Source organism: Haliotis asinina, chromosome 1 (assembly GCF_037392515.1).
Source record: "Haliotis asinina isolate JCU_RB_2024 chromosome 1, JCU_Hal_asi_v2, whole genome shotgun sequence".
Classification (NCBI taxonomy): Eukaryota; Metazoa; Mollusca; class Gastropoda; order Lepetellida; family Haliotidae; genus Haliotis; species Haliotis asinina.
Window position 1 is genome coordinate 65,457,928 of NC_090280.1, and position 16,721 is coordinate 65,474,648.

Consider the following 16,721-nt stretch of genomic DNA (forward strand, 5'->3'; position numbering starts at 1 on the left):
GTTGATCAGAAGACTTGTCCTAGTAAATACTAATCACCTGCATGGAGTAAGAACATATTCTACATCTATTTATCTTGACAACAATTCAGTCATGGGCCCCCATCGATACATAAAGGCCGCGTAACATTCCTAAACACATGTTTTTCTTTACAGATTGCAGTCTATCTTTATTTCTAATTGCACATTGTTTGCAGAATCCTAAACATCGATTACAAAAAGTTAAACACACACGCATCCTGTGTTGATTTAATGCTACACATATTAATGACAAAAACATTTGCAAAGCCAGTGTTTAAACGTGTTACTGATTTGATGTTCCTGCAGCATGTAATAGGTAGACTTTAAATGTAGATAGACAATGTTCGCACATAAACGTAATGTTTGACGACACTCATTTTTCGTAAAATAAAATTGTAGTAATCATTAAAATCTTTGAACACGCAAGCAGTAGTAATTGGAATTATAACCAGGCGAAAATGACTTTTGCAAATGGAATTATATCCAGTTTGGCATTATAACCCGGGTATTATGTATGGGAGAAAACACTTCTCCTCGGTTTTGGTAGACAATGTAAAACCATCGGGGTCGGGAAATCCGCCCCTCGGGATTTCCCTTTCCCTTCGGTTTTACATTGTTACCAAAACCGAGGAGAAGTGTTTTCTCTCAGATATATACCATCAATGATGGGTAATTACAATGTAGATGATCATTTAATAAAGCTACATAACAATGATAGATTTAACAATGTTCAATTTAATGACAGTAACTATAAGCAGAAAATTTAACCCCAGGACCTTCGTCTGCCCGGTGGCCGTGCATTAGAGCGTCTGCCCACGGATGTGACATTAGCGGTTCCAATCCCGCTCCGGAAAACATTTGTAATGTGAGTGTTATCTTGAACGATATTTATCAACTGATATCAAACACTCATGTATCATTTGAATGTTGATGTTCATTTAAAGTTACGAAAAGTAAAACCTTGGAAGAGGTCTTCCTAGCGTAACGTAAATCCTGTCCTTTCAAAACCTCAAATGCGGTTATTCTGGGGGAAAAGATGACCTAATATATAGTGAGAAACACACTTTAGGTTTATATGTAGACGGGAAATCACAAAAAAACATGTCATTTTATTCAGGATGGCATTATAACCAAGGTGAACCGCAATTACAATGTAGTAACCACGTGCGAGACAGGCTATGTGGCTGTGTATTATCGCGTCCATATAGCGAGGATAAGTGGTATAACGTCAGTAATGAGATTCAGTTAACTAAGACCACCAGATTGAATATAGACTTGATATTGCGACAAGATATACCCATAAAAATGCATGTACACAAACCACGGTATACACAATTGAACCCTGACAAATGGCTGTCAGAGACACTGGGGGTAGGTCGTTGCTGAGGTGATCGGGAAAAGTCAATGGAAACTAAGTCCTGGAAAAAAGTCACAGGTAAAGAAGTGACATAAGCCATTTTATTAGATTCAATAAGTTATGTTAACACCAACATGATTATAAATCATGCATTTTAATCAGATAATAAAAATTCAAGCGCTCAGGAATCAAAATTTTGAAGTCGATTGTTCCACTCAACGCCAATATTTCTTAACAAAGGACGGTGTACTAAGACAAAACGGACAACCACCACACAAAACTGAAGATTATAGTTGATTGTGGTCATTGTGCTTTTATAACGTGTATATGTATGTGTATATTAAAGAAGTATAGTCAAAGTTGTGAAACCGCCAGAATCCAACACTGATTGAAATCCTTATTCATTCTTTATTCATCAACGTCAAAACATCGACCACCTGTGTCACCTTTGACTTTATCTCATATGAAACCATTGTTCCAAACAATATTAGTAGCGGAGAAATACCCCAAAACTCACTCACTCACTCGATGAGACGAGTTCCTAGTCGAAATCAGCTATGGCGGTTACTTGGCGTCTCCGTACATTCATCAACTGGTTCATTCAGCCTAGGAAATCATTGTGTCTGTAACGCTTTCTGATTCGCACGCTGTTAATTCTATTGCAGTCTATAACCTACAGGCCAGAGTCTGCCCCACATGTTGGAAAATATAAACACTGTAGAACAAAGAAGAGCCAAGGTCTGTACGTATCCTATGGGCGCAACCCTACACACTGCCGCTTACACCAGAAATACCTTACGTTAATCAAATACGGACACTCTTTGAAACAACTACAACAAAATAGTTTATTGACATTAACACACCCTAAGAAACATTTACGTCTTAGTGTCAAACCCGGAATGCTCACCTTTTGAGATGAAAATCTGGATCGTCTGTATACAATTTGTAATTTCTACGTACATGATAATCATTGAATAACTCTTGGGGTATCATGTATGTATTTATCAGAGTACGTTTTCCCATGAGGTGTGACAGGATATGTCTCACTGTGTCTGTGTACCACGTAGGTGTGACAGAGTATGTCTCACTGTGTCTGTGTAGCACGTAGGTGTGCCAGAGTATGTCTCACTGTGTCTGGGTACATGGTAAGTGTGCCAGAGTATGTCTCACTGTGTCTGTGTACCACGTAGGTGTGCCAGAGTATGTCTCACTGTGTCTGTGTACCACGTAGGTGTGCCAGAGTATGTCGCACTGTGTCTGGGCACATGGTAAGTGTGACAGAGTATGTCTCACTGTGTCTGTGTACCACGTAGGTGTGACAGAGTATGTCTCACTGTGTCTGGATACATGGTGAGTGTGACAGGATATGTCTCACTGTGTCTGGAGACATGGTAAGTGTGACAGAGTATGTCTCACTGTGTCTGTGTACCACGTAGGTGTGCCAGAGTATGTCTCACTGTGTCTGTGTACCATGTAGGTGTGCCAGGGTATGTCTCACTGTGTCTGTGTACCACGTAGTTGTGCCAGAGTATGTCTCACTGTGTCTGGGTACATGGTAAGTGTGCCAGGGTATGTCTCACTGTGTCTGTGTACCACGTAGGTGTGCCAGAGTATGTCTCACTGTGTCTGAGTACATGGTGAGTGTGACAGGATATGTCTCACTGTGTCTGTGTACCACGTAGGTGTGACAGAGTATGTCTCACTGTGTCTGGGTACATGGTAAGTGTGGCAGGGTATGTCTCACTGTGTCTGTGTACCACGTAGGTGTGCCAGAGTATGTCTCACTGTGTCTGGGTACATGGTAAGTGTGACAGGGTATGTCTCACCGTGTCTGTGTATCACGTAGGTGTGCCAGAGTATGTCTCACTGTGTCTGTGTACATGGTAAGTGTGACAGAGTATGTCTCACTGTGTCTGTGTACCACGTAGGTGTGCCAGAGTATGTCTGACTGTGTCTGGGTACATGGTAAGTGTGACAGAGTATGTCTCACTGTGTCTGTGTACCACGTAGGTGTGCCAGAGTATGTCTCACTGTGTCTGTGTACCACGTAGGTGTGCCAGGGTATGTCTCACTGTGTCTGTGTACCACGTAGGTGTGCCAGAGTATGTCTCACTGTGTCTGTGTACCACGTAGGTGTGCCAGAGTATGTCTCACTGTGTCTGGGTACATGGTAAGTGTGGCAGGGTATATCTCACTGTGTCTGTGTACCACGTAGGTGTGACAGAGTATGTCTCACTGTGTCTGGGTACATGGTAAGTGTGACAGGATATGTCTCACTGTGTCTGTGTACCACGTAGGTGTGCCAGAGTATGTCTCACTGTGTCTGGGTACATGGTAAGTGTGCCAGAGTATGTCTCACTGTGTCTGTGTACCACGTAGGTGTGCCAGAATATGTCTCACTGTGTCTGGGTACATGGTAAGTGTCGCAGGGTATGTCTCACTGTGTCTGTGTACCACGTAGGTGTGCCAGAGTATGTCTCACTGTGTCTGGGTACATGGTAAGTGTGAGAGGATATCTCTCACTGTGTCTCTGTACCACGTAGGTGTGCCAGAGTATGTCTCACTGCGTCTGGGCACATGGTGTGTGTGACAGGGTATGTCTCACTGTGTCTGGGTACATAGTAAGTGTGGCAGGGTATGTCTCACTGTGTCTGGACACATGGTATGTGTGACAGGGTATGTCTTACTGTGTCTAGGCACATGGTAAGTGTGACAGGATTTGTCTCACTGTGTCTGTGTACCACGTAGGTGTGCCAGAGTATGTCTCACTGTGTCTGGGTACATGGTAAGTGTGACAGGATATGTCTCACTGTGTCTGTGTACCACGTAGGTGTGCCAGAGTATGTCTCACTGTGTCTGTGTACCACGTAGGTGTGCCAGAGTATGTCTCACTGTGTCTGGGTACATGGTAAGTGTGGCAGGGTATGTCTCACTGTGTCTGTGTACCACGTAGGTGTGCCAGAGTATGTCTGACTGTGTCTGGGTACATGGTAAGTGTGACAGGATATGTCTCACTGTGTCTGTGTACCACGTAGGTGTGACAGAGTATGTCTCACTGTGTCTGGGTACATGGTAAGTGTGACAGAGTATGTCTCACTGTGTCTGTGTACCACGTAGGTGTGCCAGAGTATGTCTCACTGTGTCTGTGTACCACGTAGGTGTGCCAGAGTATGTCTCACTGTGTCTGGGCACATGGTACGTGTGCCAGGGTATGTCTCACTGTGTCTGTGTACCACGTAGGTGTGACAGAGTATGTCTCACTGTGTCTGGATACATGGTGAGTGTGACAGGATATGTCTCACTGTGTCTGGGTACATGGTAAGTGTGACAGAGTATGTCTCACCGTGTCTGTGTACCACGTAGGTGTGCCAGAGTATGTCTCACTGTGTCTGTGTACCATGTAGGTGTGCCAGGGTATGTCTCACTGTGTCTGTGTACCACGTAGGTGTGCCAGAGTATGTCTCACTGTGTCTGGGTACATGGTAAGTGTGCCAGGGTATGTCTCACTGTGTCTGTGTACCACGTAGGTGTGCCAGAGTATGTCTTACTGTGTCTGGGTACATGGTAAGTGTGACAGAGTATGTCTCACTGTGTCTGTGTACCACGTAGGTGTGCCAGAGTATGTCTCACTGTGTCTGTGTACCACGTAGGTGTGCCAGAGTATGTCTGACTGTGTCTGGGTACATGGTAAGTGTGACAGAGTATGTCTCACTGTGTCTGTGTACCACGTAGGTGTGCCAGAGTATGTCTCACTGTGTCTGTGTACCACGTAGGTGTGCCAGAGTATGTCTCACTGTGTCTGTGTACCACGTAGGTGTGCCAGAGTATGTCTCACTGTGTCTGTGTACCACGTAGGTGTGCCAGAGTATGTCTCACTGTGTCTGGGTACATGGTAAGTGTGGCAGGGTATGTCTCACTGTGTCTGTGTACCACGTAGGTGTGCCAGAGTATGTCTCACTGTGTCTGTGTACCACGTAGGTGTGCCAGAATATGTCTCACTGTGTCTGGGTACATGGTAAGTGTGGCAGGGTATGTCTCACTGTGTCTGTGTACCACGTAGGTGTGCCAGAGTATGTCTCACTGTGTCTGGGTACATGGTAAGTGTGAGAGGATATGTCTCACTGTGTCTGTGTACCACGTAGGTGTGCCAGGGTATGTCTCACTGTGTCTGGGCACATGGTGTGTGTGACAGGGTATGTCTCACTGTGTCTGGGTACATAGTAAGTGTGGCAGGGTATGTCTCACTGTGTCTGGACACATGGTAAGTGTGGCAGGGTATGTCTCACTGTGTCTGTGTACCACGTAGGTGTGCCAGAGTATGTCTCACTGTGTCTGGGTACATGGTAAGTGTGACAGGATTTGTCTCACTGTGTCTGTGTACCACGTAGGTGTGCCAGAGTATGTCTCACTGTGTCTGGGTACATGGTAAGTGTGACAGGATTTGTCTCACTGTGTCTGTGTACCACGTAGGTGTGCCAGAGTATGTCTCACTGTGTCTGTGTACCACGTAGGTGTGCCAGAGTATGTCTCACTGTGTCTGTGTACATGGTAAGTGTGGCAGGGTATGTCTCACTGTGTCTGTGTACCACGTAGGTGTGCCAGAGTATGTCTCACTGTGTCTGGGTACATGGTAAGTGTGACAGGATATGTCTCACTGTGTCTGTGTACCACGTAGGTGTGACAGAGTATGTCTCACTGTGTCTGGGTACATGGTAAGTGTGGCAGGGTATGTCTCACTGTGTCTGTGTACCACGTAGGTGTGCCAGAGTATGTCTCACTGTGTCTGGGTACATGGTAAGTGTGACAGGGTATGTCTCACCGTGTCTGTGTATCACGTAGGTGTGCCAGAGTATGTCTCACTGTGTCTGGGTACATGGTAAGTGTGACAGAGTATGTCTCACTGTGTCTGTGTACCACGTAGGTGTGCCAGAGTATGTCTGACTGTGTCTGGGTACATGGTAAGTGTGACAGAGTATGTCTCACTGTGTCTGTGTACCACGTAGGTGTGCCAGAGTATGTCTCACTGTGTCTGTGTACCACGTAGGTGTGCCAGGGTATGTCTCACTGTGTCTGTGTACCACGTAGGTGTGCCAGAGTATGTCTCACTGTGTCTGTGTACCACGTAGGTGTGCCAGAGTATGTCTCACTGTGTCTGGGTACATGGTAAGTGTGGCAGGGTATATCTCACTGTGTCTGTGTACCACGTAGGTGTGACAGAGTATGTCTCACTGTGTCTGGGTACATGGTAAGTGTGACAGGATATGTCTCACTGTGTCTGTGTACCACGTAGGTGTGCCAGAGTATGTCTCACTGTGTCTGGGTACATGGTAAGTGTGCCAGAGTATGTCTCACTGTGTCTGTGTACCACGTAGGTGTGCCAGAATATGTCTCACTGTGTCTGGGTACATGGTAAGTGTCGCAGGGTATGTCTCACTGTGTCTGTGTACCACGTAGGTGTGCCAGAGTATGTCTCACTGTGTCTGGGTACATGGTAAGTGTGAGAGGATATGTCTCACTGTGTCTCTGTACCACGTAGGTGTGCCAGGGTATGTCTCACTGCGTCTGGGCACATGGTGTGTGACAGGGTATGTCTTACTGTGTCTGTTTACATAGTATGTGTGGCAGGGTATGTCTCACTGTGTCTGGACACATGGTATGTGTGACAGGGTATGTCTTACTGTGTCTAGGCACATGGTAAGTGTGACAGGATTTGTCTCACTGTGTCTGTGTACCACGTAGGTGTGCCAGAGTATGTCTCACTGTGTCTGGGTACATGGTAAGTGTGACAGGATATGTCTCACTGTGTCTGTGTACCACGTAGGTGTGCCAGAGTATGTCTCACTGTGTGTGTGTACCACGTAGGTGTGCCAGAGTATGTCTCACTGTGTCTGGGTACATGGTAAGTGTGGCAGGGTATGTCTCACTGTGTCTGTGTACCACGTAGGTGTGCCAGAGTATGTCTCACTGTGTCTGGGTACATGGTAAGTGTGACAGGATATGTCTCACTGTGTCTGTGTACCACGTAGGTGTGCCAGAGTATGTCTCACTGTGTCTGGGTACATGGTGAGTGTGACAGAGTATGTCTCACTGTGTCTGTGTACCACGTAGGTGTGCCAGAGTATGTCTCACTGTGTCTGGGCACATGGTAAGTGTGCCAGGGTATGTCTCACTGTGTCTGTGTACCACGTAGGTGTGCCAGAGTATGTCTCACTGTGTCTGGATACATGGTGAGTGTGACAGGATATGTCTCACTGTGTCTGGGTACATGGTAAGTGTGACAGAGTATGTCTCACCGTGTCTGTGTACCACGTAGGTGTGCCAGAGTATGTCTCACTGTGTCTGTGTACCATGTAGGTGTGCCAGGGTATGTCTCACTGTGTCTGTGTACCACGTAGGTGTGCCAGAGTATGTCTCACTGTGTCTGGGTACATGGTAAGTGTGCCAGGGTATGTCTCACTGTGTCTGTGTACCACGTAGGTGTGCCAGAGTATGTCTCACTGTGTCTGAGTACATGGTAAGTGTGACAGGATATGTCTCACTGTGTCTGTGTACCACGTAGGTGTGACAGAGTATGTCTCACTGTGTCTGGGTACATGGTAAGTGTGGCAGGGTATGTCTCACTGTGTCTGTGTACCACGTAGGTGTGCCAGAGTATGTCTTACTGTGTCTGGGTACATGGTAAGTGTGACAGAGTATGTCTCACTGTGTCTGTGTACCACGTAGGTGTGCCAGAGTATGTCTCACTGTGTCTGTGTACCACGTAGGTGTGCCAGAGTATGTCTGACTGTGTCTGGGTACATGGTAAGTGTGACAGAGTATGTCTCACTGTGTCTGTGTACCACGTAGGTGTGCCAGAGTATATCTCACTGTGTCTGTGTACCACGTAGGTGTGCCAGAGTATGTCTCACTGTGTCTGTGTGCCACGTAGGTGTGCCAGAGTATGTCTCACTGTGTCTGTGTACCACGTAGGTGTGCCAGAGTATGTCTCACTGTGTCTGGGTACATGGTAAGTGTGGCAGGGTATGTCTCACTGTGTCTGTGTACCACGTAGGTGTGCCAGAGTATGTCTCACTGTGTCTGTGTACCACGTAGGTGTGCCAGAGTATGTCTCACTGTGTCTGGGTACATGGTAAGTGTGGCAGGGTATGTCTCACTGTGTCTGTGTACCACGTAGGTGTGCCAGAGTATGTCTCACTGTGTCTGGGTACATGGTAAGTGTGAGAGGATATGTCTCACTGTGTCTGTGTACCACGTAGGTGTGCCAGGGTATGTCTCACTGTGTCTGGGCACATGGTGTGTGTGACAGGGTATGTCTCACTGTGTCTGGGTACATAGTAAGTGTGGCAGGGTATGTCTCACTGTGTCTGGACACATGGTAAGTGTGGCAGGGTATGTCTCACTGTGTCTGTGTACCACGTAGGTGTGCCAGAGTATGTCTCACTGTGTCTGGGTACATGGTAAGTGTGACAGGATTTGTCTCACTGTGTCTGTGTACCACGTAGGTGTGCCAGAGTATGTCTCACTGTGTCTGGGTACATGGTAAGTGTGACAGGATTTGTCTCACTGTGTCTGTGTACCACGTAGGTGTGCCAGAGTATGTCTCACTGTGTCTGTGTACCACGTAGGTGTGCCAGAGTATGTCTCACTGTGTCTGTGTACATGGTAAGTGTGGCAGGGTATGTCTCACTGTGTCTGTGTACCACGTAGGTGTGCCAGAGTATGTCTCACTGTGTCTGGGTACATGGTAAGTGTGACAGGATATGTCTCACTGTGTCTGTGTACCACGTAGGTGTGACAGAGTATGTCTCACTGTGTCTGTGTACCACGTAGGTGTGCCAGAGTATGTCTCACTGTGTCTGTGTACCACGTAGGTGTGCCAGAGTATGTCTCACTGTGTCTGTGTACCACGTAGGTGTGCCAGAGTATGTCTCACTGTGTCTGTGTACCACGTAGGTGTGCCAGAGTATGTCTCACTGTGTCTGTGTACCACGTAGGTGTGGCAGGGTATGTCTCACTGTGTCTGTGTACCACGTAGGTGTGCCAGAGTATGTCTCACTGTGTCTGGGCACATGGTAAGTGTGACAGGATATGTCTCACTGTGTCTGTGTACCACGTAGGTGTGCCAGGGTATGTCTCACTGTGTCTGGGCACATGGTAAGTGTGACAGTGTATGTCTTACTGTGTCTGGGTACATGGTAAGTGTGGCAGGGTATGTCTCACTGTGTCTGGGCACATGGTACGTGTGACAGGGTATGTCTCACTGTGTCTAGGCACATGGTAAGTGTGACAGGATATGTCTCACTGTGTCTGTGTACCACGTAGGTGTGCCAGAGAATGTCTCACTGTGTCTGGGTACATGGTAAGTGTGGCAGGGTATGTCTCACTGTGTCTGGGCACATGGTAAGTGTGACAGGGTATGTGTTTCTGTGTCTGGGCACATGGTAAGTGTGACAGGATATGTCTCACTGTGTCTGTGTACCACGTAGGTGTGCCAGAGTATGTCTCACTGTGTCTGGGTACATGGTAAGTGTGACAGGGTATGTCTCACTGTGTCTGGGCACATGGTAAGTGTGCCAGGGTATGTCTCACTGTGTCTGGGCACATGGTAAGTGTGACAGAGTATGTCTCACTGTGTCTGTGTACCACGTAGGTGTGCCAGAGTATGTCTCACTGTGTCTGGGCACATGGTAAGTGTGACAGGGTATGTCTTACTGTGTCTGTGCATACCCAGTAAATGTGACAGGATATGTCTATCTGTGACTGGGTACCCGGAAGTGTGACAGGATATGCCTCACTGTGTCTGTGTACCCAGTTAATGTTACAGAGTATGCCTGAATGTGTCTGGTTACCCGGTAGGTGCTAGGATGTATATCACTCTGTCTGTGTACCTGGTATATATGACAAGGTATGTTTCACTTTGACCAAGTGATAAGAAGTATGTGCATACTTACATCATGGTCAGTTGTGAGGAGTAGCAGGTGAACATTAACAGCTATAGGTAACCCATAGCAAGTAGCACACGACTGGATTAGGCCAGGTGGACAGTAAGAACAAGAAATAGCACAAATTTATGAAGCAAATATATAGGATAGAATAAATGCTGACACAGCTAGTGTAACACAGAAAATGCCATCTGTAAGGTTTTAATTACTGACGCAGCAGCTTCTGGACAGCCGATCAAACATTCATCTACACTCCTTCACAAGTAATTGTTTGTTTTAACATCAACATCATCGTTGGATCAACAGCATCGTTGGTTCTACAGACAACGCGTAGGGTGTGCTAGGAGGTCCATACATAGTTTCTTTAAGAGTGTTTCTAATTTTCATTTTGTAAAGTGTTCAAAGGTGTGTTACGGGAGCCTCGTTTTCTTCTTTTTCTCCCTACTCAGATGGTCGCTAGTCACATACTGATGGCCGTTTGTCACACCCAAAGAAATAGCCATAAAATGGTCGCACGTCACATACAGATGGTGACAAATCACATTCAGATGTCACAAGTCACATCAGATGGTCGCAATTCAGATGGCCGCTAGCCACATTCAGACGGTCACAATTCGCTAGTCACATTCATATGGTCACAAGTCACACCCATGTGATCGAACAGATAGTCGCACGTCATACTCAGATGTCAAAAGCCTTTTCAGATGGTCGCAAGTAACATTCAGATGGCAAGTCACATTATCCAAAGAAAGTTAGAAACATATCTTTTGAGTGACCATGACACCTTAATAATGCTATGTAATTCATTTAGATGATCTTAATATATCATAGCGTAAGTGTTTAAAAAGTGATTGTTGTTTTAATGGACAAGTTTATTGATAACTGTAATTTAGCGTCCGACGGAGCTGTACCATTTATCCGAACCTAACTATTGTAATGAAAAATAGAATTACAATCAGATGTTTGGTGTAGCATTACCCTTTAAAACACACTCAAGGAGAATCATTTTTTCCAGCTCCAGAACCGATGTAGGATAACTGACCTAACACTTCATGATTAAGTTCGATCAGTCGGCAATGAGCACGATGGAATCATTGCTCACGTTTAGTGGTGTGGTTATAAATAAACATACATACAAACGCCCCTTTGGTTCCGATTATGAGCAAGAGAAGTAAGTAAAAAAAGACCCTGTTTAACATTTTACTGATGCCTTGCCACGTAACCAAGGAAACAGACTCGTTGCCCGGATCCGAAATCTTTATCTTGAACTTCTTTGCAAGGGTCATCATGCAACAGGGCACAGGTTTCACCTTGCGGCTGTGATAGCATGCGGTCACAATGGCCGTAGCGAGGATGGACAGTCCACTCAAAAGGAGCATGCTTGTTAGGTAGAGCATGAGCAGGGAAGGCTTATCGGAGGAGGTTGGAATAAGTGAGGTGATATAACTCATAAACACTGCCAGGGACAAGAGGCTGGTGAGCGAGAACGTCATCTTCTCCCCCGACTCCGGGGGCACAACAAACACGAGGACGTTGAGCATGGATATTAGGACAATAGGAGACACAACGTTGAGAATGTAGAACAAGGGCCTCCTCTGAAGCTTTAAGATGAAGTTGATTTTATCACGTTTCTCTAAAACATCATTTTTAGGGACGCGAATGTATTTGGCATCATACAGTATCCATTCTCCCAGTCTGTACTTTTCTGAAAGAGGAGCATTGTCGTCTTCATCAAAGGTCAAAATCACCTCATCACTAAAGTAGTTCGATGTGGTGAACTCGAATGCACACATTTGCTTGTCAAAGGGGAAATCAGACATATCTAAAGGGCAGTAACTCTGGAAGAAGGTGTTCCTCATCAGCAGAACCTGGCCATCCGAATACACAGTGAGAAGGTTCTCTTCTTCTGAAGCGTAGTCGAAGGGGAGATTATCCACGAGGTTCAGACTTGGCTCCCAAATATCTTTCAAGTCTGGATGGAATTGGGTGATTCCTCCATATTGGGAGGAGTTCCATGTCAGGAACTCATCCTTCCATCGTAGCACCAGCTCGCCCACGAAGGAGATGTGCTGGATTACGTTGTCGATGCTCCGGAAATACCTCATGTCAATGGACATATGGAGACTGACCACCGCAGACTGGTCATGGACGGGTCGGATTCTCTTGTCGTAATCCTTTAAGAGGTCTTTCAGTAAACGAACATGATCGCTTGCGTTGGGGTACCCGCCACAAAATATGACCATTGACAGGACCAAAATGGATTTGATATAAGCTCCGTCTTTCATCGTCTAGAAGAGTTCAATGATTTTGAACGATGCTCGTTGGGCACTGTGGTTGAACTTCGCAGCATCAGGAAAAAAATGTCTTTGGAACTGTTGTTATTCCCTTCGGCAAGACTTTTATCTCTGTTTGTTCATTGTCTTCATTATATGCGTCAATATTTGTCCTGGAAACACACTGGGAGTCGTGCACCAGAATACCCTGAACCTTGCAGTTTGATACTTCACAGTTGTCTGTTGTCAAGACGGTCACAGCGATTGTGAAACGGCTGTGTGGGTAATGTGCAGTCAACACTGTCAATGAAGAGCTATGTCAATATGAAACCGACAGTTGGGTTAATCAGCACGATCTGAACATGACACAGGCAATCAATGCTTACAGAATCATCTAATTGCATTGACTATAGGAATCCTTTTAACGTTCTTTGTCCTCGGTCGTGTGTGTAAATGTGTACAGTGGCGGCGAAAAGAGTCAGATGTACCCAGAACGTATGAACGTGTAAGCAGGTGTAATGGTGAACATTCCATGTACTGGTGATTCCCAACATGGAATATTGCTAAAGACAGAGTAAAATTATACTCACTCACTCACTCACTCATCCGCGGGGTTCAACAAAACAGTACATGCCCGGGATTACTTATCATTTACGTGTATCTTAAATAGCGGTAGAGGGTGCTGGAGCATTCATACAAATACCATTGAGAACACAATTGCAGCTCATGCGCAAAAGCACACACACGTTACAATTGGCGATGGTGGTAATACGAAATGGAGGAAAGCCATTATAGACCCTTGATTCAATACTGACGTCGTTACTTTCCTTGAGTTTATTTAGCAGAAAAATGGATTGTTGTTATGAACACTCAGTCTCACTGTTTTTGGCTACGGTACATGTCAACAGTTTGGTGACGATCATCCCCGAGAACGGAATACGTTGTCTGTTGGACGCTTTGTCAATGCCGTATACTACATGGAAAAAAATAACGGTGCACAATATAAAATTGCAAGAATAGTGATGGCACGCGCCGTGGGTATGCAGGAGACTGGAACGGCCCTAAAAGAAGCACCAGACATTTTGGTGTCCATCAAAACACTATCTCATCTCGATGGAGACGTTTTTAAAAAGTGGGAACACAAGATACATAAGTAAGCATGACAACCACATTCGGCTAGCTAAGCCACCTCAGGAATCGATTCCACACTGCCCGTTTGACCGCTTGCACCATTCTTGGCTTCCGTCCAGTCAGGTCCAGGATCAGCATCGAAGGTACCGGAGTCAAGATTTGGATGGTGTTGTGTTCACTTTTGAGTCGAGATTTCATCTTGACAGCTGATATGGCAGAGCAAGGATGTACAGACGTAGAGGTGAACGGCAAGCTGACGCGTGCGGTGTTCAACAGTTGACAGTTGGGTGGCGTTATGGTATGGGTGCCTCATCACATTCCATGGTCGGACACAACTTCTCATTGTCAATTGCAATCTGACAGGTCTGCGATTCAGTGATGAGATAATTAGATCTCATGGACAGCCGTTTATTCGAGGACAGAGTGTTACCTTCTCGCTTCAGCATAATAATACCTGTCTACAGGTCGTTCGTGACGTGTCAGACTTCTTGTGAGAGCAGGACAATCAGGTTCGTTCTCCTCTAGTCAGCTGTTTCTCCACACCTGTCCCATAACGAGCACACTTGGGCTGAAATCGAGTGACGTTGACGTCAAGCCCAGAATCAGTCATTGACATTACTGAACTGGTACATTCCCCAAACTTTCTCCAAATGTTCTTCAATGTATTAGTGTCGTCTATGCTTTGTCAGATCTGCATCAACACCAACGGTGAAGACACACAACACTGAATTCGAAAAGTGACTTTTGACATCTCATCTGTACACAGGCGTGCCACGATGCCTCGTGTTAAATCAAACAGATTTTGACATTATCCTGACAGTTAAACAGTTATTAAGGACAACACCACAAATCATGTAATTATCTTTTTGCGTTAAAATATGACACAAAGTCAATTTACTCCAGCAGTATAGAATACCGGATGGCAATCAGCCCAATGGCCCTCTTCTTTGTATACTGGATGGAGTACTTCCGCGAAGAAAGGTTTGCCATCGATTCCGAACTGCATATATACATATTCCAAGTTTAGAGCTCGGATAATGATGGAATTGACATTATCAAAGTTGATTTCAGGCCAGGGTAAACGCAACGTGGACAAAGTACTCTCGTAACAGTCGGTGAGAGTCATGACCAAACAAATAATTCTGCTGGCAGATACAAAGACTAAGTGCAACTCAGGGGGCTATCTGTGCTGACAGGACCTCCACATTAACGGGGAGAGAGTGAAACTCTTTCAGTTTAACCCACTGGATGCCGAGACCATCTATTTAACGCACGTATATCGAGTAGAACATTAAAAGAGATTTGAACAACCCATCATCCCTAATTTCATAAGTAAGCATATAAGTAATTTCCTAACTGACTGAAGCAAAGTTACCCCCAAGTGCTCAATGGGTTTTCCGATATATTGTTTTGTGTCAAATTCATCACTTTATATCACATACAAACTCAATTACAGCAATTTGTTTGAGGACTGTGATCGATAAACATGCTGAGCAGTATCTGAAAGACATAAATATATAACGAATGTATTCGTATGCCCTTGTATATTGTCTTACATGTCATCTTACTATCCGATTCTTGTATCCTTGCTCAAAAAACCTAAATTTATCTTTGCCAGATCGCATATGTACAGGTGAATTTAGCAAGTCGGGCTAGGGATTGGGGAGATTTACTGGCTCGAATGGATATTTGCTAGCCACGGGCAGGCGAGCCAGTTGCTATTTGGCACACTGCTGTGGAGCACGTGAGTTATCTCATGTGTATACCACATTACAAATAATTGCAAGCAATAAATAATGTTAAACAAATAGAAAATGTGTTCTCTTTTTTCTGTTTGATGAAAATGGTTGATTTGTAAATAAGTGAAAAATGATTGAATAAATATAGTATTTGTAATTCAAATAACACTGTTTATAAACAAGGAAAGGTTGTGTAAACTGAAGTAGCTAAACCCAGGGCTTAATAGGGATTATCGACAGGACATCATTATGTGGACCGACAGTTCCAAGCGTTGCTACATGAAAGAAAAGGACATGTCCTTATTCCTGAACATATTTTACTGAATGTTTGAATTTGCTCACAGCTGGCATTTCCGAATTATTCCCAGTGGGAACATCGATATCACTGACAGATAACTAACATATCTAAACGAATGAAACATTTATATTACAAAAAGACAGACTATATGCCTCATCTATTCTATTCTTAATCAAATCGAATGGAATTGTATCTCCTCAAAATGAAAAACATGGATGACAGGAATAGTGTTCTAACACGTTTATACCACTAACATGTTTCTTGCCGCCCAGCGCGTCAAAACGCGCCGTTGTATGCATTTTTGCGTGAGACATGCATTTTTGCGTGAGACATGCATTTTTGCGTGAGACGTAGGTTTGCATGAATATTTCTCATAGTGACGTGACCCGTGAAGGTCCCGGGGTAGAATAGGCCAGCAGCAACCCATGCTTGTCATAAAAGACGATTATGCTTGTCGTAACGGGACTAACGGGATCGAGTGGTCAGGCTCGCTGATTCGGTTGACACAATTCATCGGTTCCCAATTGTGCAGATGTTTACTCATGCTGTTGATCACTGCATTCTGTCTGTTCGAGACTCGTCTATTTACAGTATGTCGCCATATAGCTGGAATATTGCTGAGTGCGGCGCAAACCTAAACTCACTCACTCACTAATTTTCTCGTAGCGATTACAGCTAAACTCACTCACTCGATATGCTTTCTGTAATCATTTAGCGACGCATCCTGGAGAGACGTCTACCACTACCTTGCACGCTTGAATAACTGTTACCTAGCGAATGTAGCCCTCGCAGACTGAACATGATCACCGACATTCCGACTTTATTAGAATGCAATCTGGTTGCATATAATACATATTATAAATAATAAATGTATATTTATAATGCAACCATTCCACACTCTAATGCATGCCCAAAGCGGTACAGAATATTTACATAGGAGTATTTACAGTTGAAATAAATCTG

The 16,721-nt window shown here is 45.0% G+C and overlaps 1 protein-coding gene across 1 annotated transcript; it reads right to left on the reverse strand.

Annotated features, from left to right (window-relative positions):
* Positions 1–10,875: 10,875 nt before the first annotated feature.
* Positions 10,876–12,602, reverse strand: LOC137274636 (acetylcholine receptor subunit alpha-like). Its single transcript, XM_067807944.1, has 2 exons — positions 11,522–12,602; positions 10,876–10,934 (listed from the first exon to the last, which is right to left on the reverse strand). Exons 1-2 carry the CDS (start codon positions 12,600–12,602, stop codon positions 10,876–10,878), a joined length of 1,140 nt encoding a protein of 379 aa, XP_067664045.1.
* Positions 12,603–16,721: the final 4,119 nt, after the last annotated feature.